Below are 24,648 nucleotides of genomic sequence, written 5' to 3' on the forward strand. Positions count from 1 at the left end.
TCTCTCACTTTGGCTTGATTACTGAAGCTTTCTAGTAAGTCTTAAAGTCAGTAGTGTGTCTTCCAACTTTATTCTTACTTTTCAAAATTATTTTGGCTATTCTTTGCCCTTTAACTTTGCAAATTAATTTACAATCACATTGTTAATTTTTGGAGAATAAACCTAGTAGGAGTTTAATTGGGATGACATTGAATCTATAGAACAATTTGGATGAAGTGACATCTTAACAATATTGACTTTTCTCATCCATGAACAAGGTATAACTCTCCATTCATTTAGATCGTCTTTAATTTCTCTCAAATATTTTATTGTTTTCATTGTAGAGAATTTGCATGTCTTTTGTTAAATTTATCCTTAAGTTTGTAATGTTCTTTAATCCTATTTTCTTGATTTTATTGTCTAATTGTTCACTACTAGTATGTAGAAATACAATTGACTTTTTTATATTCGACTTGTATCCTACAACATTAACAATAAAAACTATAATTCAAGAAAACTTCCCTGATGGAAAAAATATACTTACAAGTACATATTGAAAGAGTTATCAACCCAGAATGACTTTTCTAGTAAAATTATTGGACTTTAAATAAAATAATTTGACCAGATAAGCAAAAAGAGCAAATTTCTTATAAGTAATTAATGAGAGAAATAAAATTAGGTTATCGTCCAACTTTTTTTTTTTTTTTTGTGAGGAAGATCAGCCCTGTGCTAACATCTGCCAATCCTCCTCTTTTTTTGCTGAGGAAGACTGGCCCTGGCTAACATCCGTGCCCATCTTCCTCCACTTTATATGGGACACCGCCACAGCATGGCTTGCCAAGCGGTGTGTCGGTGTGCGCCCGGGATCCGAACTGGCGAACCTCGGGCTGCCACAGTGGAGCGCGAGCACTTAACCACTTGAGCCACTGGGCCGGCCCCTCGTCCAATTTTTTAACAGCAATACTTTGTCATAAGAAAATGGGGTTGCATATTTAAAATACTCAAGGGTAAAAGGTGAGCGAATAATTTTGTATCTAGCAAAACTGGCTTTCAGATATGAAGGACATACTGTTATCAACTTGAGAAACCCTGTCCCAGGAGTTATTCCTGAGGAATCTGGTAGATGACTGCATACTCATTGATATTAGCACTGTCGGTCTTTATTAAATATATATTTATTTTTCTATATTTAGTACATAGTTACTTGTAGAGCTAAGATTAAATGAGATTAAATGAACAGAAGAGAGGGATGGGTTGTAGCTACTGCATGCTTTAATGATGTAGGCATAGTACAACTACAAAAACAGAGGGATGAGGGGAAGAGCATTGAAAAGAAATGTTTAACTCTTTTTAATAATCATTTTGGTGGTGGTAGTATTGGTGGTGTTATCTTGAAACTATTATATGTGTAATATAGAGTAAAGCAAGTTGTAATCGTGGATATTTACTTCAAGCATCCCCTGTGTCTTGAGAAGCAGGATTCTTAAGGTGGAAGAAAGGAGCTACATATGTTGTATAGACGTGGTTGTGATGAAGAGGAACACAGAGGTCTGTTTCTTGACCTCGGTGATAGTTGCAAACGTGTCTGCTTTATAACTGTTCTTTAATCCATAGGTTTGTTTTGTATGAATTTCTGTATCTTTGTTTCATTTTATAATAAAGATTAAAGAGACAAATGAAAAAAGTGTAATAGGCTTTTCCTCACCAAAATTTTAAATGTTAGGCAAATGTGTGTTACATAAACCTTATAGAAATTTGCTGATAACTTTTACTACATGTGTTCTTTTTGTGGGGGAGCTGTAGGTGGATAACTCAAACCTCTGTCCCACCACATCAGAATCACACCAGCATTCGGTAAATCATGCATTCCGTGCTCATTTGCTGTGTTCCTCCCTCTGACTGGAGTGCCTCACCCCGTTTCCACATCTCTTCTCTCCTCCTGGAACAAGGTTGACCAGTTCCTTCAAAGCCCTGTTCGTGTGGCCCTGCCTTCACAATTCTTCCTCAAAACCCCTAAGCTGAAATGAATCTTCACCTTTGTACACACAGATCTTTGTTTTCCCATTGAATTGTGCCTACTTGTTTATATCTCCCTGATAGTAAGTCAGAGACTGAGAATTGCCCCCTTTTTATTTCTAGTATGCAACGTAATATCAGTAAGTGTGAATGAATGTCAGTCAGTCAGCCAAAATTGCAAAAGGAAAACTCACATGACATTCAGGAGCTTGTAGTCTAGTTCTGGAAGCAGTGTGTCTAGAAATGAATCAAATGAAGGTGTTTATTTTGTTTTGTTTTTTTGCAAAGTATATAAAAATATATAACAATTACAGATTAATAGAGAATTTTCTGGATATGTGGGTTGAAGAGGAGGAGAGTTATTGAGATCAATGTGGGGCTGTAAATGAGCTTAAAAATGAGTTTAAATGAGTAAAGTTTAGTCTTTATTCTAGAGAAAACTAAAGTCAAATAATTGATTAATGGAGAATGTACTCTAGGCAAACACCATTGACGTGGAAGGGACCAAACAAATGTTCAATGAACGGAAATTTGAAGAAAACGGTCATAACTGGGTTGATAAAGGAGTCTGAGAAGTCAGGTCTGGTAGGTTTGGAGAACAAGGATGCCTGCTGGTGCCTGTTGAATGTTTTGGGGTTTTGTTTTTTAAAGTTTTGATTCACTACAACAGTCAGCATATAGTTGTAAGGGACTTCTTTATATTTTTTAAATCTTTAAAATTATCCTAAAAATATATGACATAAAAATGCAGATAGTATACCTCCAATTCCACTCTCCAGAGGCAGTCACTATTATGAACTTTTGTGTATCTTTCCAGACATTTTCTATGCATGTGCAAGTACACATACATACATGACACAGGTGTTTATATGTATCCAGACCCATGTGTCTATCTACTTCCTTTAGTGTAGGAATAGTATGACCCTATTATTTAAGCTGCCCAGTATTTCTTTTGTCATCTCCTATTAGTGCACATTAATGCTGTTCCCCATTTTTCACTATTTTGATAGCACATAGTGTGTTTTCCTTTTTCATTATATCTGGGATCCTTTAGTTATAATAAAGAAATTTGTTCCATTTTCATTTATTGTCAGAAAAGATAAATCTGGTCATCTGATGTTATGTTACTTTCTTTTTACTGCTTTCTTCGTTTTCTATTTTCTATGTGGGGGTTTTGTTCTATGCATTTCTCTTCTCCTGATAACTGGTTGTTGTAGTAGTTTTTTGTAATTATATTTAATATACTAACCCTCTGTTCTTGATTTATCAACTTTAAACAGTAACTACTGATGCCTGCTTTAAAGGTGAGGAAGTGAATAAAGTTGCATATTAATGCTTTCTCCTAACTCACCTCCTTACTGGCTTCTGATTTTCATTAGTGATATTATTTTTCTATTGTCAGAGTTTAGAACATTTGTTTTTCTCTGTAGCTGTGTTGCTACAGTCCTTAGCCTTAGTTTGATATTTGTATGAATGTGCTGCTCACCTCCACGCCTGTCACTCCACTGCTTCATCAGCTTGAGTTCCTCGTTCTGATTCGGCCTCAGTTGGCTGCTGTCATTGTTAAGTAGTTTTTCAAGATGGGTCGACAAGTGTTATATTCCCTTGAGTTTTTAAATTTTGAGAATGTTTTTCTTTTGTCTTTATGCATGTTTGAGGCTAGCTGGAATTTGCCTGAATTTTTAGATGACTTAATTTTTCTCCTTCTTGAAACAATACTTATGCTTACTACGTGCAGTAAGCCCTAATATTTTCTCTTTTATTGTATTTAATTTTTAAAATGCTTGTTATGACCCATTAATTTCATGTTCTACAATGTTTAAAAGAAATCTGTGCTAAAATTTAGTGTTAGCTGACATGGGCGTAGAGGTCTAGAGCCACGAGCAGCTTCAATTCCATACACTTGCTCAAGATATCTTTTTGCCAAATCTGTTGGGTGCACTGCCCTGAGGGCTTGTTTTCTATGGTCTTCCATTTTGAGAGAGCAGATCACCCTAAGAACACCCTAACAGCCTACTTAGTGAAGTCTCTGAGATCTTGGTTTCATTTTGATGAGTTTGTGTGTTTCTCTCTGCTCTGCTGATTCTGCCTGTCAGCTCCAGAGCAGGTTGGAGCTTCCTCTCTTCTCCCCATTGACCTCCGTGAAGTTTCTTCAGGGGAGAAGGAAATATATCTCTCAGAGGAAATATCTCTCTTCTGACCCCACTTCTCCTCCATTCTGAAGTTGGAACCTACAGAGATTGACCCCACAATTCCAGGGTCTGGGTCTTCAGACCCTCTTTTCCTAAATGCAAGTTTGTAGTCTGTAGTCCTCTGGACTCTCGCTCTTACTTTCAGTGAAATGTACACCTGCTGGATACGTGGTGCATATCACCTCTTGGTGTTCCACCCTCTTTGGGTTGAGTCCAAATTTCACTGCATGTTATAACATCATGGCCATTTTCTAATTCCATTGTAGATGGAATTTTCTTCTCAATTTCTCAATTGTTTGTTCATTTAGCATCTCATGGAGGGAAGTAAATTAACCGCACTCTTACTCCATCATTTATTACAATCTCCTGTTAGAGGTCCTTGATCTGACAGAGATATGATGGAAATGCTCTTTGAGGAAGATGATTCAAGCAGGCTTTTAAGGTATAGATTAAAGTGGTATGTGGTGACATACCGAAAATCTTAGACTAATCTGGGCCAGCACAGTCCAATAGAACTCTCTACAGTTCTGGAATTCATCTATATCTGCAATGTCCAATATAGTAGTCACAAGCCACATGTGGCTACTGAGCACTTGAAATGTGATTTGTGAAACTGAGAAGCTGAATCTTAAATTTTATTTAATTGACAGTAATTCTTATTTAAATTTATATAGCGTCATATGGCTAACGGCCACCATATTGGACAGTGCAGATCTGGACAATATAAACTCTGAACACTAGACTGTGGCTAAAGAGATGGAAATAAAAGAGGATATCCAAGAGATGTAACAGAAAAAAGAAACAATGTTTCCATAGGAGGAGAGAGAGAGAAGAGATATAAACAATTCAAAGGCAGTGTGCTGGGGAGAATGGGGAAGCTGGTGGTACCATCGAATAAAAAGGGTATATTATCAAGGGCTATTGTGAAAAATAGATTTAACAGGTTGAGTTTCCAGTAGTAAGGAGACCTCCAGGTGGGAATGACTATAAACAATTAGAATTCTCACAATGAATTGGGGCAGAGGGAGTTCGGAGCTACCAAAAAAATCTATCTCCTTGACATTTCTCTCTTGCGAGAGTCTCTTCTGCCTCCATACACCCCTTTTCTGATATTGCCTTGTCCTCCCCACACAAGAGACCCTGATATGTGGCATAATAATGATGATTCAGAGAAATTACTATTTCACCTACTGAGTGATTAATACGAAGTTAGTTACTGAAATGCCCAGCGGTGCAGAGAGGATCAGGGAGAAATTTGGTTTTGTTTTAGGAAGGAAAAATACAAGATAAAATACTGCTTTGCATACACAGAGTACTTTTCTTCCAAGAATCTTTACATACTCAGCAAGCTTAATTAATGAGAAAACCTCTGAGAAAGAGAAATGATGAAATAAGGAACACAGATACTAGTGTTGTATTTCTGTGATTTTTAAAAATCAAGCTTAGTGTTTTCCTCTGTCATTAATGCACACATGTAGCCCCACGTGGCAGGCATGAGATGTTCGTCTTTCTGCTGAATGATTTCTCTTGAAGGCATCCCACTTAGGAGGGATACTAACCACACAGAATCTCACTCCCTCACTTTATTGATGTCCTGTGCTCTATTTGCAATGGAAATCCATCCCTCTCGTCTTAGCGCAGCAAGCATTCTCTGATAATCCAGCCTGCACTGTCCCTGGAAAGATTGTTTTGTTGCAGAATGGAGCAGGTTATCTTCTTTATCAAAAATTATTCAAAACAAACATCCATGAATCTAGGACTAACATGCATTGAAAAGAGACAGGCAGGGCCTCCTAAGGGGTACCCTCCTGTGTAATCATCCTTTCATCTTCATTCAAAATCCCTTGGAGAGTCAAGCTGCCGTTTGCAAAAATATAAATTCTTCTAATTACTGATGTGTAGAGTACATGACTTGACCTAGTCAAAGAGATAAGCAATAATGTATCCTGGCATTTATTTTCGTCTGTTGTGACTTGAGGATAGATGCTAACTAAGTTTTTGTCCTATAACTTCTTCTTGGTCTTTTTTTCCTTCCCTTTTTCTTTTTTCCCTTTCTCTACTCAAAAAAAAAAACCCGTTCTGCCAAAAGAGAAAACACTTCGAAAGCTCATGGCTGTTAAAGATTTTTACGAAGACTTTAATGTTCTGTAGAATAAAACTAGCTGCCATGTGCAAAAGCAGCTGTTTTGTTTGAAGAGGAGAAGAAACTGGGAGAGCTCTCTTCTTGTTTTTCACTCATCCAGGCCTTCCCTCTCTGTCTGCAGTCATATGTAGATCTTTCCTCCTCCCTCTCCTGTTCTCTGGTGCAGGCCTGCAGGCATGTTGTCCTTTCCTGAGAGGCTCTCTTGAGCCCGAGCTGGCGGTGTCTTACTCCTCTCATCCTTACTCCCGTGATGTGGGGTCACACTCTTTCCTCTTTCGCTCAGAACACCTCCTGGCACCATCACAGCACCCTTGTCCAATAAGATGCCACATGGACCTTTCCCTTCTAACACACAGCTCGGAATTTAGGAGAGCTGATCCAACACTTTCCAGATTAGATGTCAAATTCTCAAACTTCAGATGGATTTGGAATCCACCTAAGTATATTTTGCCTCTCGCATTCCCAGTAGTCTGCACAGGACACTGATTAGCAGCAGCGTTTTGTAATATCACTCAAGGCTTTAGTGATATGGAGTTCTGCCAGTAATGGTGTTTAATTTACTTATATGTGCCCATCCATCTCTGTCAGGAGCCTATTAATTTCTCCACGATTTTGCTCTGTCCCCAGCCCCTGTATGATGAGACACAGTGATCCCCATTTGTGTAACCAAAAAACGTAGAATCTCTTATAAATTACCTCTGATCCCACTGCTTTTAGTGACCAGAAAGCCTCTGTATTTCTTTTTCATATTTAAATCAATTTTTGCAAGCTCTTTTCTTTTGAAGAGTACAATGGAACTTCTAGGGCACCAAATAGTGAAATCATAGACGAAGTGTAAGATTCCGATGGGCTCTTTAACATGCAGCCCCCTCCCAGGGAAGACTCTGTAATATTACACCAAAGATGTGCTCTTCCCACAAGCACATCCCAGTTGTAGGGAGACGATGTTAATGAGAATCAGCCTCTGACTCTGCCATCAGCCCAGTCATCAGTGGGCAAGATGTTAAAATACCTATAACATTGCTATAAAAGTAACGACCCTGTGACAAATAAAGGTCAGAGCTATAAAATTAATCCCATGGAATATGCTGTTGGCATTTCTACATGGTGTGATCTTGAGTAAACAGGAAAGTGACAGCTAAGTGACTGACTAGGAAGAGTTAACATAGATTCAGGAGAGTATGTCATTGTATGAGCATATAAACTCACGTCTCTGCTACCTGTTCTACATTTTTCAGGATTGGAGCAAAACATCAGGAATTAAGAGAAAAGCAGGCAAGAGGTCTTGTTGATTATGCTACTGGTGCGATTGGATCACTGCATGATATGGACGATGATGAAACGGACCCCAATTACGCCAGGGTGAACCACTTCCGGGAACCATGTGCATCAGCAATGGTCTATAGGTCTCCATCTCCCCCACGGACTGGACCACTGGTTTACCCTCGGGATGGCCGTCCACTGTCTCCAGAGAGAGACCACTTAGAGGGTCTCTATGCCAAAGTCAACAAGCCTTACCATCCACCCATGCCAGTTGACAGGTAATACAAACTATTGAAAGATGAATGTAGTTTTAATTCAGTAAGTTTCAAATCATCTCTACTGCTGACACAGATAAAAATATATCCTTCAATCTATTAAGGCTGAAATGACATAGTACCCTTGACAAGTGCTATGCTTTGACCTAACCGTAAGGTATCAGCCATCAAAAATGAAACAATAGCCAGTTATAAGGTGGCATGAATGAATCGCAGTAGTTGAGTTCATGGTGCAACAGGGAGCAATTTTTGAAGGAATATTGTGACAGAGAACTAGTGAGGAAAACTTTGAAGGAATACTGTCCTTTCTCCTAAGAGCCGTACGGTGAAAGAAGTATTCAAAAAGATGGCATGACACTTGAAGGTGAGGAGTCAGAGAAGAGAATGATGACTTCTAAGGCGGTGTAATTGAGGTGGAGTTGTAGATAGCGGCAGAGGCACAGAGGACTTTGAAAAGTAAGACTTGGATTTTATACTCAAGGAAAATGTGATCCTGTGTAGATATTCATGGATGATCAGAGGTTGAAAAGGAGATAATCTTGGCAATCGGAGTTTGATGAAGTAGAGAAAGATAAGAGGTGACAAGGCCAAGGATCTTTAGGCTTAGCAGCTAAGGAGAGAGATAATAGGACCATCTGTCAGTACAATTGAAGTACCTAGGGAACAAGGTGATTCCAACCCCACCTCCTGCCAAAAGTAAAATGCCTCATCTCTTGAAAGGCTGATAGAAGAGAGTTTTAGTCAATATACATTGTTAGGTGACCCTTGGAATTATGCATGCAAGGAATGAGTTGACCTTGGTTTAATCTGGCTGTGGCTTGAAGTCTGGAGGGAGTAGGGGAGGGGGCAGTGGTGGCAAGCACAGAGACCTCTGATTCTAGGTGAAAAAAGACTTGTTTTCCAGATTTCCTTTGGTCCTGACAACCAGCCCGTCTGTGTTAGTACCCAGCCTCTGTGTGAGGGCATGATATATTGCACGTGTTTACTGTTCACATTTCCCCAGCTGGGTGATATTATGCACTTTCAATTAGCTCGGGGAGAGGAAGGGAAATCATGGCATTTTTATGCAGACTGTAAAGTGTAGCTTCACAAGACTGATTACCTTTCAGAGCCTTTCCAATAACCAAGTGGGAAGGAAGGAGCAATTTTTAATCCTTACTGTCAGGCTTCCAGGTGGATAGTATTAAAGAAAGATGGTCAAGTTTTTCTTTGGGATAAAATGAAAATATAAATTCCTGTGACTGTGTGAGACAGCCATAATAACTAAACTGTTAATTCAAACTACCAGTTAGGAGTTGGCCTTTTTCTTCCAAGCCTTCATATAAGGTTGAACTTGTATCATGTAAATGATAATACCAGGCATGAGTCTCTTCTGGCTAAACTGTTAATTCAAACTACCAGTTAGGAGTTGGCCTTTTTCTTCCAAGCCTTCATATAAGGTTGAACTTGTATCATGTAAATGATAATACCAGGCATGAGTCTCTTCTGGCCCAGACCGCAGCCAGTCTTACTTTCCCTAAACCAGGTAGGTCTTCATGGCAGTCCCCTTTGCGTGTGCCCACTGCTAGAATCCCAGGACAGAGGGACTGTTTCTAGGAACCTCTAAAACCAGTATTTCCCAATACTAATTCCATAGAAATAAAGACAAGGCTTTCTATAAAAAAAATGTTCATTAAACAAATACATGTGGAGACTTCTGGGTGAAGCCACAGTGCCCAGGTGTTCTCACTGCAGTCTTCTTATCCCCCATGAGCTAATAGGCATCGTGAGTGTTGAAGAGGAGCAGGCAACAATCACACGATCACTCCCCAAAGTTTTGTCACCTAGCGCTTGTTTTTTTCCCAGATCTTGTGGTTATTCTTTGAAACACTAGGAAACTCTAACCTAAGCTAATTTTCATCCATGTAGATTTGACCAGGAGGGAAATTTCTTAGGATTATGTTGACTGGAGCCACTGTAGAATGATATCAGGGAAAAATATGTTATTTACTGCCCAGCCGGACGTGTGCAGAAGCAGTAGTCTTTCCTGTGGCTCTGGCCCCATTGTATTAATAAATGATCTAAGGCTTTTTCAGTGGAGTTGTAGATAGTTGTCATATTTTTGGAAAACAGATCCAAGTATTACTCTTTATCCTCAGAATTATCTTTATTCTGCTCTTCTCTTTAATTATATGTAGAGACTGTTCTGCTCCTTGTTCTTTAAGTCTTAAAGCAAGCAGTTTTTGTCTTGGCACATAATAAGCATTCAATAACGTTGCTATTGTCACCGTCGTTGTTATTGTTATTACTGTCCTTTATCAATGAAATTCTGAGCTTTCCTGACATGCCCAGGACCAGGTGAGTCTAAGAAGAGAGCTGCTGTGGAGTGTCCCTGGCAGTGTCCATGAGCAGGACTATGAGTTCTAAACCTACCATACGGACAGTTAGAGGCCCGTCATTCAGTTCATCATCTGTTCGGTCTTTCACTCATTCAGTAGGTATTTATTTGGCACCTACTGTGTTCTAGCTACTATAGTAAGCTCTAGGGAGGACAAAAAGATGACCAAGCTGTGGTCTCAGTCCAGAGGAAGCTGTGCTCTAGTTAGAAGGGGATCAACACGTATGGAAATACATCATTGCAATATAATGTCAACAGAACAAAAAGAAGCTTTTATTTTCCAACTCTGCTGGTCAGGAAAGGTCTCCAAAAGAAAGCGCTATTTGAACTGGCTCTGGGAGGATTAGTAAGAATTGACCACATCCAGTAGAAAAATTGTTTTCCTGACAGAATAATTAGCATGAACAGTCACACGTCGCTTAACAACGGGGACACGTTCTGAGAAATGTGTCATTATCCAATGTCGTCATTGTGCGAACATCATAGAGTGCACTTTCACAACCCTAGATGGTACAGCCTACTACACACCTAGGCTATGTGGCGCTAACCTTATGGGATCACCATCGTATCTGCTGTTCATTGTTGACCAAAACGTCATTATGTGGTGCGTGACTGTACAAGGGTGAAGTGGTCTGAAGGGGCATGGCATTAGGGAAGCTGAGAAGTGCACAGAACACAGAGTGTGGATGGAAAGAAAGTGATAGGAAATGAGGCTGGAAAGCAGATTAGAGCCAGATTGTGAATGACTAGGTTCCATCTATGTTCACAGGTACTGACTGGTAGTAGCTGTCTGGAAATCCGTGTTAAGAAGAGTTCTGAAGTTATGCTTGAATAGTGGGCTCCAGAAGGATGAGTGGTAGCGTGTGAGCAGTGGGTGTTTGTGCATTTGCTAATCCTGTGGACAGTGAGAGCCTTCCAAGTGTGTAACTGGGGAATGAGCTGATAGATTTACATCTGGGGAAAATAGCTTTGCCAGCTTGATGGCAGATAAAGAGGAAGAGGGTTAGACTGTGAGACAAATTAAGACATGGTTACAGTAGTGAAAGACGGAAAGGACCTGGAATAAGGGAGTGGCATTGGAGACAGGAGAAGCAGCCCAAACCGGAGATTAAAACTAAGAGGAAGGTGTTTAGCAGAGACCACAGAGGCAAGGATTTCAAATGCTTCAGGAGGTCCACAGAGTGAGAACTAAAAGGAGGATTTGGGATGTGGCCACTAAGAGATCATCCATTAATTTAGAACAATGTCAGTAGCTAGATAGGAGCAGAGGGAAAATCGGAATGTGAAGAGAATTGATCAGGAGGTGAGAACTCAGTAAGCTTGGCTATAGAGAGAACAGAGTCATTACAGGATGGAAAAGGCTGCAACTTTGAAGTTCCTTCCATGACAGTATTTCAGAGCTAACAAGAGAAGTCAGAGACCATCCAGAATAACCTTCTCATGTTATCATCGCAGAAACTGCGGCCCAGAGAAGTTGAGTGACTTGCCCAAGGTCACGCAGCATGGAGTCAGGACTTTATTTTAGATCTCTTTATGTTATACAGTCTTCTTTTCCCTACACTGCACCATCATATAGATCCATACTCTCATTTAAAGGAAACTGGTACCCACATGGGTAACGTGGCATCCACTTGGGCTCCCAACATGCTAATGGCCAGTTAAATCATGGGCTTTGGAATGAGGCTGACCTGGATCCAGTCCTCTTCCCAACATTGCTGCGTGACCTTCAGTAAATTAACTTTTCCAAGTTGCCATTTCTCATCTTCATGCATGTAATTCAACAAATATTTATTGAGTGTCTACTAAAGGCCAGCACCTGAGTTCAGAAAGGGTTTCATCAGGATACAAGGAGAATGTTAATAGACGGGTACCTTCCCCTCCTTACAGAGCCGACAGTCCAGTGGAGGCTACGAGGATGGAAACACGCAATGAGAGCACAGCCTGAGCCGTGCTGCTGGGAGGGAGGCACGGGGTGCCTGTGGGGCCATTGGGTAGAGGCACAGAGAGCAGCGTGGTGGTGAGAGAAGCATGATGGTTAGAGGAACTACAGGACGCTTAGTAAAACGGAACCCCGAGAGGAGTAAATGGCCAAGATAAATGGAGGGTCAGAGGGTGAGGCACTCACTTAAGTTGCTATCAAGCCAGATGCCCCAATATACTGTACAAAATCTATTTGTACAATGATTTTTTTAAATGTAGGATATTCTGTTTATCAAAGTTAAATATTTCACGTTAGGTTTAGCCCGTTGTAGTCAATAAAGATATTTTAAAGTATTGATTTTTGTCCTCCAGTATGTTAGCTATCCTTCCTAGGTTGATGCCATCCTTTTATTTAATCATTGTGGACTTACCTGTGTCATTGATGAGATCGTTGATCAATGTCCAGTACAGTCCCTGGGACTCGTCATCGAGACCTCCATTAATCAACACCCTTTGGGACGTTCAGGTAGCTATTAATCCAGCCCACTGTCATCTATATGCATTCTCCAGTTCATCCATGAGCACCGTGGAAGACTTTGTCAAGTATCTTACTGATGTTAGGGTACATGACATTTGTGAGAATCCCTGGGTTTACCAGTCTAGCAACCCTGACAAGAAAGGGAATTACTTGTTCTTGGTGAATCCTGGAGCTAACTTTTTTCTTTTCCAGGTATTCACAAATAATGTGTCCACTTAGACTTAATTATGCAAAATAAGACATTCCATGGTCCAGTGTAATAGTAGGCGCTTAATACTTGCTTATTAAATACTTACTGATATACCACAGCTGTGAAATTAAAGTGGCAAAGAGCACACAGCTCCTCACTGTTCCACTTAAGCAGCCTTGATTCCCAGCAGGTATTCACCAGTGTCTGTAGGAAGCTTTTATTGAGCATCTGTTGTGTGCCATAGGTCATACAAAGAAGTTCAGAACCTATCTTTACCTTCAGGGAACTCAGTCTAATAGCTGAAACTGTCTCATAAACATATAATTACAGTATAATGTGTTCCATTAGAATAGAGATATATATAGGACATATTGTATAAATCAGGAAATTGCGTATTCATTCAATTTGGGAAACACCTGAGGCTATGGATTGGTCTTTCTAGGAACTTGCTTCAAATATATTAATTTTTCAAAGCCTCAGTTTCCTCGCTCTAAAATGGGGACAAGATTGTTGGATTGTTTGTGGAATAAATGAAATTATCCCAGTACCTGGTTCAATAAATGTTGACTATAGCTATTTGGGAAGGTTATTAGACTATATATTATTATACTATATTATGTATTATTGGACTATACATTAGAAAGTTATTGAACTAAATATAACTATTTAGGAAGGTTACTGATTATATCTTGCTGTTGACCCTTAAAGTCGTGGGTTTGGGAACCTGTTAGATTCCATCTGTTCCATGGTCACATGGTTAATGGTTAATTCCTAATTCCAGCCCAAACTCCTGCTGGTGTATTTCAATCATCAGAAACAAAAAGTAGAAACAGAAGGTAAGTGAGGGGATAAAAGCAGGAAAACAGCTCGGATTCTTTCAGATCCATCGTATCACCTGCAGAAGTGAAGGGCACAGTTATTACACACGTGGCTACGTTGTCACCTGCTTGTTGAAAACTGTAACTGGTTAGATGTCCGTAAGCTTGTCATCAGAACAGTGTTTTCTTCCTGCCATGTCACTTCAACATCCGTTTGGTTCGGAGTTGGGCTCAGCAGTTGTCCACAGCATGGACGAGCCGTGTTTCTACGGGCCCCAGAAGAGCTGTCGATAACAAGTGTGTCGTCAGATCCTGTTTGGCTGGTAAACAACAGAAAACCTAACTCAAATATTTGTTTCACCCTTTAAGGAATTTAGGTGGCCCTAGCCTCATCAAGTGGCCTCTTTTCATTTTTCTCCTTTGCTTTCCCCGGTGGTTAGTCCTCTTCCTCATGTTGCATCATGATTCTAAGATGGCTGTTGCAGCTCTAGGCTTCCTGTGCACACTCTCCAAGGAAAAAGAAGGAGAAAGGGACAAATGGCCAATGGAATGTGCCAGTCAAGGTCCTCCCTTTGAACAGATTTCCCAGAAGACCCCAACAACTTCTCATTGACAAAAGTCTCTTCCAGTTGCAAAAGGGCACTGAGAAATCATGTTTCCTCTTTCCAGTGAACAAAGGCAAGGGAGAGAAGAGTTGGAAGTGGCTTTTAGGAAGTCATTCCATGGAATCCACCACAAACAGGTTACCTCTAGATGACTTCTCTCTCTTTTTTTTTCAGTTCCCTTTAATAATGCAAAAGATATAGATTAATGCTACATTACACTCTGTTCTAATATATTCTTAGTAACTCCCTGTGGGAGGCTATCTTTATTATGTAGACCCTCTTTTATAGCTGAGACAGAAATATCTCAGTCTGAACAACTTCTAACATCACTTAAGTAAAGCAACGGGGGTACATGCATTCAGTGGTTTTCGTGACCACTGAAAAAGCATGTTTGGGGAAATTCTAAGATAAAGGTGATGATGGATGGAAAAAGTGTTAACAGGAAAGCTTCATAGCCAGGTGTGAACAGCTGGGTGTGAACATATCTTGTGCTCTTGGGCAGTGCAGGATAACTGATGTCTCTTCACCCAACAGTCTCTGGATTTCAGAGATTTAGTGTTTTGTTGAGCCATGGCTTTGTCAGGCACAGCTCAGGACTCTGTTGGTGTTTGTCCCCAGTCTCTTTCACTGGTGACTTTTCCTGTTAATTCTACCTTAGTTTAAAGGCTTTTTTTGCCTCACTTCTGACTCACAGCTTTGTAAGGCCGCGTTCAGGGGCTTAGACAGTGATTGCAGCAGATTACCTGGAGATGTGACTTTTAGTTTCTACAGAGCCACAGTGATCTCATTTCAGTCTGGGAATCCCAGTGATGAAGGCCATTTCCATGGAGAGTTAAAATTCATCAGTTGAACAAAGCAATCAGACTTTTTTTTTTCTTAGAACATATTACCATCAATTTTTAAGTGACTTTTAAACAATAATGAGAACTCTGGTAATGAAAGAATCTCTATGGCCAGATAAGTGCTAATAGTAACTGATATACCATTAACTCTGCTTTCCTCCAGCCCCACTCTTTAAAGCTTGATGTTCTCATTATTTTTTTCCCATCTTCTGAGAGCCCTCCTCTTGGGACTATGCTAGACTTATGTCTGCCTAAGTTGTCAGCGTCCAGGGGTAACAAACGTAGGCAGCCTTCCCTTGTATTACACATGAGCTAGGCAAGGAGGATTGGCACTCAGTGACCATCCACTTTATCCACTTCCAAGACCTCCCCCACCGACCCCCTGCCATCCTCCACCACTGGTCGTAAGTGGGCACGTGTGAAGGATGCTTGCAAAGGGTTGCTCTGATTTCTTAAAGCTGTCATTTAAGCATCGACTTGACTGTTTTTCACACAAACGACCTGATCCTTAGGATATGTTCATCTAACTTATCCTGTTTGCTAAGAGGAGGTGGGAGGAGGTGTGCAGAATTTTTTTAGACATATGAATAACACAGAGAATAGAACAGAATACAGAGTTGTCTGCCCTCTAGACGGATGTGGCTGATATTTTGGAATAGTAATGGTGATATGCCATGATAAGGGTAAGCCAAAGATGCTGTAGGAGCACAAAAGAGCGGTGCTGAAGGCAGATCTGAGTGGTCAAAGAAGACTCCTTGAAGGAATCTCTATTGTGACCTGAAGACAAGTAGAAATTAATCTAGTGGGCAGAAGAGCATGCACAAAGGCCCAAAGAGAAAACATGGAGCATTTAGGGAACTGCGTATATCAGAAGAGCTGGAAGGTGCTGTGTAAATTAGGACCAGCTAGAGGCACAGGATGGAGATCAACAGAGGCCATATTGTTAAAGGCCATATAATCAAAGAGAAAGCATTTAGACTTTAGCTCAAGAGTGGCAGAGAACGCTTGAAATAGAGATGGCATGTTCAGATTTGTGCTCTAGAAAGACAACAGAAATCCTGTAGAGTGAGTATCTACTTCACAAGTGAGAAACTGGCAGCTCAGAGAAATTAAGAAACTTAGCTATGGTGACACAGGCACAAAGTTGGCAGAGCCAGGATACCAACCCAGTTCTGCCTCCAAAACCTATGCGTGAGCTTCCACCTATGCTAGGGTTTTTCAAACTGCAGGTTGTAACCTGTAAATGCATCTTGAAATCAATTGAGTGGGATCAACCAACATTTTTTATTAGGAAAATAAGGTAGAATAGAAAAGATCATTGCATAGATTGTAATGTGTAAGAATTATTTCATGATCTTTTTTTGTTTAAGTTACATATGGATGTAAAATGTTTATACGTGCATACGTATACAGGGTATATATGTAACTGAGTACTGGGACAGGATGCAAAATGTGTTTCTCAGCATGGATTGCAGTAAAAAGTGTCAGAAGCCACTAAACATCTGCAAAGAGCACACACGTTGCTCCTCACCTTCCAGGTGTCCCTCCTCCCTCATTCATTCATTCATTCATTCATTCCCTAGAAAAGTAGCTGCCTATTATGTACAAAGTACCCTGCTTAAAGCTATGGAAGTACAAGGACATATCGGAAGCCTTACACTGTGACTTACTTCTCTGTGGCTGTGCTAGATTTGTGTTGATCCACCACTCTTTCTCCAGGCCTCCTGTGACCTGTGGTTTGCATTAATCTATTAGGCTAAGCCACATACCTTTTCATTACACAATCTTTGCTGATGCGAAAGACAGATTCCAAAGTGCCCTCTTTATAATTTCTGTATTTAATGCAATATGTAATCAAGAAGAGGCCATTGTTGGGTCAATTGCTTTCCTGTATTTATCTTTTCAAACAATTAATAATCAGTGGGATGAGAAAGGGCAGTAAAAGATAGTTTTAATGTTAGTACTCATAAATATCCAACATCTTAAAGAGATGTTTTAATATTTATGTGCTGTGGAATACCAGCCCCCCCCTCCCCCGGAGAGCTGACTGGGGATTGATATGGACTCATCAGAAATAGGATTCAAGAGCCTTTGTTTTGCACAGACTTTTAATCAGTCCTGAGCACTCTGGATTCCCTCAAACTTGGCCATTACTCAGGGTCTCACTTTTCAAGTTGCCAAGACCTCTGAGCACAGAGTTAGGGGGGACATTCTCTCCAATGCAAATGCAGTAGACTTTCTATGTCAAGGTCAGTAGGTGGCTTGGGCCTGAGCCATGCCCATCCTTAGAGCAAAGCCTCACTGGACATCTGCATACCACTCCGTCCTCTGATTTCTTACCTTCTCTCTCACTTAGTTTCTTCATCTACAAAATGAGCATAATCGTAGCACCTACATAAGACTGTTGTTACAAAAATTTAACTGAGTTTATGCATATAAACAAACAAACAAAAAAACAGCATCTGCAAGTTAATAAGCACCATTTAGGTTTAAGCTAATATTATATATGCTGATATCAGGGCACTTACAGCATTCTACCATTAAGATTACAGTTAATCCTCTAGGAGTGAATTGAAATTGTGTGGAGAATTCTAAAATATTCTTCCTTATCAATTTAGTAGATTTTTTTTGCAGTTTGGATGGACAGTTCTTGCCAACATGACCTCATGTGTTTTTATTTACTTTTTTCATAGCCATATTCTTACAGTTATTATATATAGCCATAGTTATATATAGTAATTATTTTTTAACTCTTTATTTTAAACGTTTTATAAAGTCACAGGAAGTTCCAAATAGAGTACAGAGAAGTCCCTTGTACTCTTTACCCAGTTTTCCCCAGTGATTACATTTTACATAGTTATAGAACAATGTGAAAACCAGAAATTTGATGTTGACACAATGCGTTTGTACAGTTCTAGGCCATTTTATCACACACGTCACCACTGTTGCGATCAAGATACAGAACCAGTTCATCACCACAAAGATCCCTCTCAGGCTGCCCCTTTATGGTTGCACACCCTTCTTTCCACCATCCCCAACCCTTGGCGAACAATAATCTGTTTTCTATCTCTGTCATTTCTAGAATGCTACATAAATGGACTCACATAAATGGGGAAGTTTGTAACCTTTTGAGATTGGCCTTTTTCACATGGCATGATGCCCTTGAGATCTATCCAAGTTGTTGTGGGTATCAATAGTTCATTCTCTTTTATTGCTGAGTAGTAGTCTTCTCCTAGCCTGTTAATATGTTGAATTGCATTTATTGCTTTTCAAACATTAAACCAGGCTTGCATTCCTGGAATAAAAACCATTTGGTCATGGTATATAATTCTTTTCATACATTACTTAATTTTATTTGCTAATATTTTGATAAGAATTTTTGCATCTGTATTCACAAGTGATGTTGGTCTGTAGTTTTATTTTTTTGTACCCTCCTTGGTTTTGGTATCGGGGTAATACTGGCTTCATTGAATGGGTAGAGAAATGTTACCTCCTCTTCTTTTTCTGGAAGAAATTGAATAGAACTTGGTGTTAATTCTTCTTTAATCATTTGGTAGAATTCTCCAGCGAAGCCATCTGGGCCTACAGATTTCTCTTTTGGGAGGTTTTTAGTTATGAATTCAATGTCTTTAATAATTATAAAGCTATTCAAATTATATCATATTGTGTGAGTTGTGGTAGTTTTTGCTTTTCTAGGAGTTGGTCCATTTCATCTAAGTTGTCAAATTTATGTGTGTGGAGTTGTTCGTAGTATTCACTTTTTAGTCTATTGATAGAATATTCCCTTATTATCTTATTGAACTGCAGAGTCTATAGCAATATTCTCTATTTCATTCCTGATATTTGTAATTTGTATCTTCTCTCTTTTTGTCTTTGTCAGTCCTGTTGGAGTTTTTCAATTTTATTGATCGAATCAGCTATTTTGTCTTATTAATTTTCTCTATTGTTTTTCTGCTTCCAATTTCATTGAGTTCTGCTCTTAATTATTTTCTTCCTTCTGCTTGGTTTGTTGTTTTTTTTTTTTCTCCCTCCTTTTTCTAGTTTCTTGAAGTGGGAGCTTAGATTATTTGAGAATTTCTTCTTTTCTAATGTAAGCATTTAATTCTATAATGCTATAAATATCCCTCTCAGCAGTGCTTTATCTGTGTCCCATAAATTTTGTTATGTTATATTTTCATTTTAGTCAGTTCACTGTATTTTTTTATTTTTCTTAAGACTTCCTCTTTGACCCACGGATTATTTGGAAATGTATTTAGTTTCCTATTGTTGGGAGATTTTCCTATTGTTTTTCTGTTGTTGATTTCTAGTTTTATTCCATTGTGGTTGGAGAACATGCTCTGTAGATTTTTTACTTTCTGTTTTAAAGTTAAAATAACCTCCTATGATTGTGGATTTATCTATTTATTCTTTTAGTCTTGTCAATTTTTGCTTTATGCATTTGGAAGCTTGTTATTAGGTTCATACAAATTTAGGCTTGTCATATATTCCTGAAAGATTTACCCTTTTATCATTAGGACTTGTCTCACTTTGTTTCTAGTAATGACTGATGCTTTAAAGTCTACTTTGTCTGATATTGATATAATTATACCAGCTTTCTTTTGCTTAATTTTTGCTTAGTACATCTTTTTTACCAAAATTTCAATATTTCTGGACTCATATTTAAAGTCTGTCTTTTGTAAGAGGCATATAGTTAGGTTTTGCTTTGTTTTCATATCCAGTGAGACAATCTCTGTATTTTAATTGTAGTATTTAGTTTGTTTATGTTTAATGATACTGCAAATATAATTTGGTTTAAATCTCTATCTTACTCTCCATTTTCTACTTGTTCCACCTATTCTATGTTTATTCTTCTCTCCTTTCTTGCCTTTTGTAAAGATTATTAATCAAGCATTTTGTATGATTCGATTTTTTCACCTTATGAGTTCGTTATACATTCTTTTATTCTTCTTTAGTACCTGTAGTACTCAAGAGATGATAACATGCATTCTTGACTTATGATAAATTAGTACTGTTATCATTTCTTGAACAATGCATGGAACTTGGAACACTTTAACTATATTTAACTGCTCCTACTTTTTAGCCTATGTGTTCATGTATTTTAGGTCTACATTTGTTTTGAACCCTAAAATACACTGTAATTATTATTTTAAATGGTAACTATTCATTTATTTTCACTATTTCTATTTCTCTTTGTTTGTTTCTGAATATCTTTGCTTCCATTTGGGACGTTATTCCTTTTTCCCTTTATAACTTCCGGTGGTATTTCTTGTAATGTGGCAAATCCTCTTTGTTTTTATTTGTTTTAAAATTTTTTATTTCATCTTCATTTTTTAAGGATATTTTCTCTGGGTTTGTAGTTATCATATTATTTTCCTCTTAATATTTTAAAGGTATAATTCCATAGTTTTCTGGCTTTTAATGTTTTCATTAAAGTCTGTTATCAGACTACAGTTGCTCCTTTGAAAATAAGGCATATTTTTTTCTTCAACCGCCTTAAAATTTTTCTCCATTTTGGTTTTCAGCAGTTTTATTGTGGGGTGTGTGTGTGTGTGTGTGTGTGTGTCTTGGGGAAGGGGGTGGTGGTGTATTTAAACCAGGTTAGGATTTATAGAGCTTCTTAAATCTGTGGTTTAATGTCCTTCATCAATTTTGGAAAATTCTCAGCTGATGTCTCTTCAAATATTGTTTTTGTCCCATTTTCTTTCTCTCTCTCTTTTCCTTCTGGAACTCTAATGACACAAAAATATTAGACTTTTTTGTACAGGGACATGTTTCTTGCTCTCTGTTCTGAGCCTCTATTTTTTTCTCTGTGTTTCAGTTTGGTTATTTTTGAATACCCTGTTCTCCAGTTTACTAATCTTGCCTTCTGTTGTATCCAGTCTTCTCTAAACCCATCTGTTGAGCTCTTAATTTTAGTTATTGTAATTTTCAGGTTTAGAGTGTCCATTTGTTTTACCCTGAGATCCTACTTCTCGGATGAAATTCTCCATTTTATCATCTTTTTTCTTGACTATATTAATTATGGTTATTTTAAGAACCATGTATAATTATGTAAATATCTGGATTAGCTGTGGATCAATTTATATTGTTTGATTTTCCACTGGTTTTCTGTCATTTGCTCCTTTCTTGTGGTATGCATTGATTGAATGCTAGGCATAGTATTTGATAAATTGTGGAAATAATCTCAGGCTGGTGTTATCTTTCTCCAAAGAGGATTAATTTTTGCTTTCTGAAAGGCATTTAGAGTAGGAACGTATTGCTTTGATGCAGTCTTGGACTGAGATGGCCGGAAGCTGGGTTTTAGTTGTTGTGAGGGGTAGTCTTTTTGTAGTTTTCCCTTGCTCCTGGGGTGTAACCTTTCTATGATCCTAACTGGAAATCTGGGTTGTTTACCAGGCCCTTCTTCCTTAGCAGACCATGAACTCTAATTTCTATCTTCCCAACCCTATGAGGGTTGTCAGAATCTTTGCTCAGTGTCCAAGTCTCTTAACCACTAAACTCTGCTCATTTTTTTTAGCAATTGATTCTGTGCCACTTATGAATTAGCAAATGACTTGCAGAAAAAAGTACCACAGAATACTGGGCTCAATTCAATGTGCTTACCTACTTTTCAGAATCAATCTTGGCCTCTCAAGTTCTGGCTGCTTTGGGAGTTCTCCAATGCCTTCAAGCAGTTTTGTTTTGTTTTAAGTTTGTCCAGGTGTTCTGGTTATTCTTATGAAATTGAGAATGCAACAAGCTATTCCATCATACCAAAAATGGAACTCCCTCATCCTTTCCTAATGTTAAATGTTGATAACAGCAGTTTACAGTTAATAGACTTGGTTGTTAGAGGATTAAAAGAACATGTATATGAAAGCCACATGTATAGGGCCTGGTACATAGTAGGCACTTGTAAATGATTTGACATTTGAATCTGAATATACACTGATTTCAGAAAAGTTTTAGAAGAGATTGGCCATTAGCATTCATGTTGGTCTTTCTTGTTGAGGCCCCACAGAATTGCAGTCACTCTTATGCTCGTGAGTGTTGGTCTCATGAACTTCCCATCAGTAACATTTCTAGAGGCTACCTCCCCTACTCTCACGCAGGGACCCTGTGGGCCGTCCTCACCATGAGCAGGTGGAGGATGGACCATTTCCTTCTCTGGCAGCTCATGTCTCTGTGTTCTTCCCGTGGTGGTGCTGCACTGCGGCCCTTTCTCTCATTGTCTGTTTTCTTGTGTTCTGTCACAGCTTTCCACTCACTGCAGCTTTGTTCCGGCCTTTTTCTTCCAGCAGTGAGGCCAGTGGTGGTGAAAGTTGGCAAGTATCTTACGAATTGGTTTATCTGGGCACTTACGTGAGTGAAAACTAAGAAATGCCAAGAAAGAGAAGCAGAACTAGGTCTAAGTGTTCCAGAAATTCAGGACATTATAGTACCAAGGGCCTGTATGTGCTTAATACCAGTTTAGAGTTGGAACACAACTTTTATGAGTGTGTGTGATTTCCAAGTCTCAGAAGTAATTCACTGGAAAACAAAAAGTGTAAAGTAGTGACTTCAGTAGTAATTTTCAGATCATTTGAGTCTATATGCAGTTTTGAAGAGGCTCAGTTCATAAATTTCCCTTTGGGTCATTTTTTTCTGGGAGGGAATTTCTCCAAATTTAGCTCTATCAGATGAAGTATGTTCAGAATCTGCTCAGATGTGGGTTTTAGGATCTAGAAGCCTAATATTTATGAGAATTTTCAAGACTAAGGATGGTAATAGTGATGATGATGATGATGATGATAGCTAATAGTATTCAATGAACACTTAATATATGCCCAGTATTGAGCAGTGTTTAACTATCTATTTATGACTTCTTTTGAGTGTATCATCTTTCTGCTAGTGGTCAATAGCATGGAATTTGAAGTTGGGCATAAATCCTTGGTATAAATTCTAACTCTACCATTCTTTCCCCTTGGCCATAAAATGTAACATCTTCAAGCCTCTCTTTCTTTACCTCTATCGAGAAGATGATACCGTGTCTCCTAGGATTCTTGGAGACTTGAAGAGTCAATGCTTGTTAAATATGTAGCACAGTGGCTGGCTCATGTTGAGTGCTCAGCAAATTTTAGCCACTATTTTTTCTCACTTTTCTACCACTATTGGTTAAGATGCCCTTCCCTAGAACAGTCAGATGGAGAATGTAGAGAGTAGAAAGATCTAAAAATATAAGAAGAGAGGGTTACAGGAACCGCTGATAATGTGTCCTGAACCAGCTTAGCTCCTATGCCAGGGCTTAGGAAACATGGTTCTTTAACACTCGTTTGAGTTCTGTAAAATTTACTATTTAATAAATCCGTATTCATTTAAAAATATTTATTGAGTAAGATTTGGGCATAGTCCTTACTGTTATGGAACTGAAGATCTACTGAAGGAGATAAATATTAAATAATTATAACCACTCCTTGAGTACTGCCACAGAAAAGTATGGGGTGCTGTAAACACATTTGACATTGTGAAAGGTCAGGGAGGGATTAACCAGGAAAGGGACATTTAAGTTGAGACTTGAAGCATGAATAGTTAGTCAGAAGAAGCTTGGTGAAGAAAGGGGCATGAAAGGCTTTTCAGGCAGAAGAGCAGCACAATGGAAAGCCCTGATGTGGACAGGAGCTTGGCACTTGCAGAGAAGTGAAAGAAGGTGCTCTTACCGACACCAGGCAGAGGAGAAATAATGGAGGCTTAGTAATTGGGTGAGTTAATTAGTCTGCGTGCTACCTTCCTTCTCTTCGTTGGACCAAGAGGTGTGCCCTAGCACAGATTGTGATATAGAAAAGGTTCCCATTTTCTTCAGCACCACATCTCTGGATACCCATCATTCTCAGTCTGTCCAGGAGCATGCACCTCCAAGCTCCCAGAGATTGAACCCATTTCCCACCCCGTCACTCACTCTCAGGCTATGAGATGCCTTATTAGTCTGATAAATATATGCTACTGCAGTTAAAGGTCAGCTTTTCATGGTCTGAGGTAATGGTTCTCAAACTCAAGCTTGCATTGGGAGCACCCAGAGAGCTTGTTAAACCACAGATCTGGGCTCCGCCTCCAGCATTTCTGATTTACTAGGTCTGGGATGGGACCCTACAATGTGCATTTCTACCAAGCTGCCTGCTGATACGATGCTGCTGGCCTGGGTTCCTGACTTGGTGAATCAGGAGTTTTGGTGTCTTTCTTCTTTCAGCAGCTTAACAGTCACCGTTAGTTCCTTAACTCAAAGAAAAATGCTCAGGGGGTACCCCAGAGAGAAAAGAACGTCATCAAAACTAAGCTTTGTGGGTAACTGCCACATTTGCCTAATGGGACTGTACCGTTGTGGGCAAGACTTACCCTAAATATCTGCATCCCCAGCGTTTAGCACGTAGTAGGTACCCAGTGCGTGTTTCTTAAGTGAATTGACCAGTGAAGGAGTCACAAAATGGATCTGGCTCAGTGGGTTTTATACGTTATTCTTTGGAAAGCTCTCATGATC

The 24,648-nt window shown here is 39.1% G+C and overlaps 1 protein-coding gene across 1 annotated transcript in view; it reads left to right on the forward strand.

Moving 5' to 3' along the window:
• Positions 1-24,648, forward strand: part of PARD3B (par-3 family cell polarity regulator beta) — a 931,426-nt gene that overhangs the window by 778,557 nt on the left and 128,221 nt on the right. Inside the window, exon 20 of the mRNA XM_058549666.1 lies at positions 7,569-7,871. Within this exon, the coding sequence (XP_058405649.1) occupies positions 7,569-7,871 (303 nt within the window). The remainder of the gene's footprint in view (positions 1-7,568; positions 7,872-24,648) is intronic.

This window comes from Diceros bicornis, chromosome 10 (assembly GCF_020826845.1).
Source record: "Diceros bicornis minor isolate mBicDic1 chromosome 10, mDicBic1.mat.cur, whole genome shotgun sequence".
NCBI classification, from domain to species: Eukaryota; Metazoa; Chordata; class Mammalia; order Perissodactyla; family Rhinocerotidae; genus Diceros; species Diceros bicornis.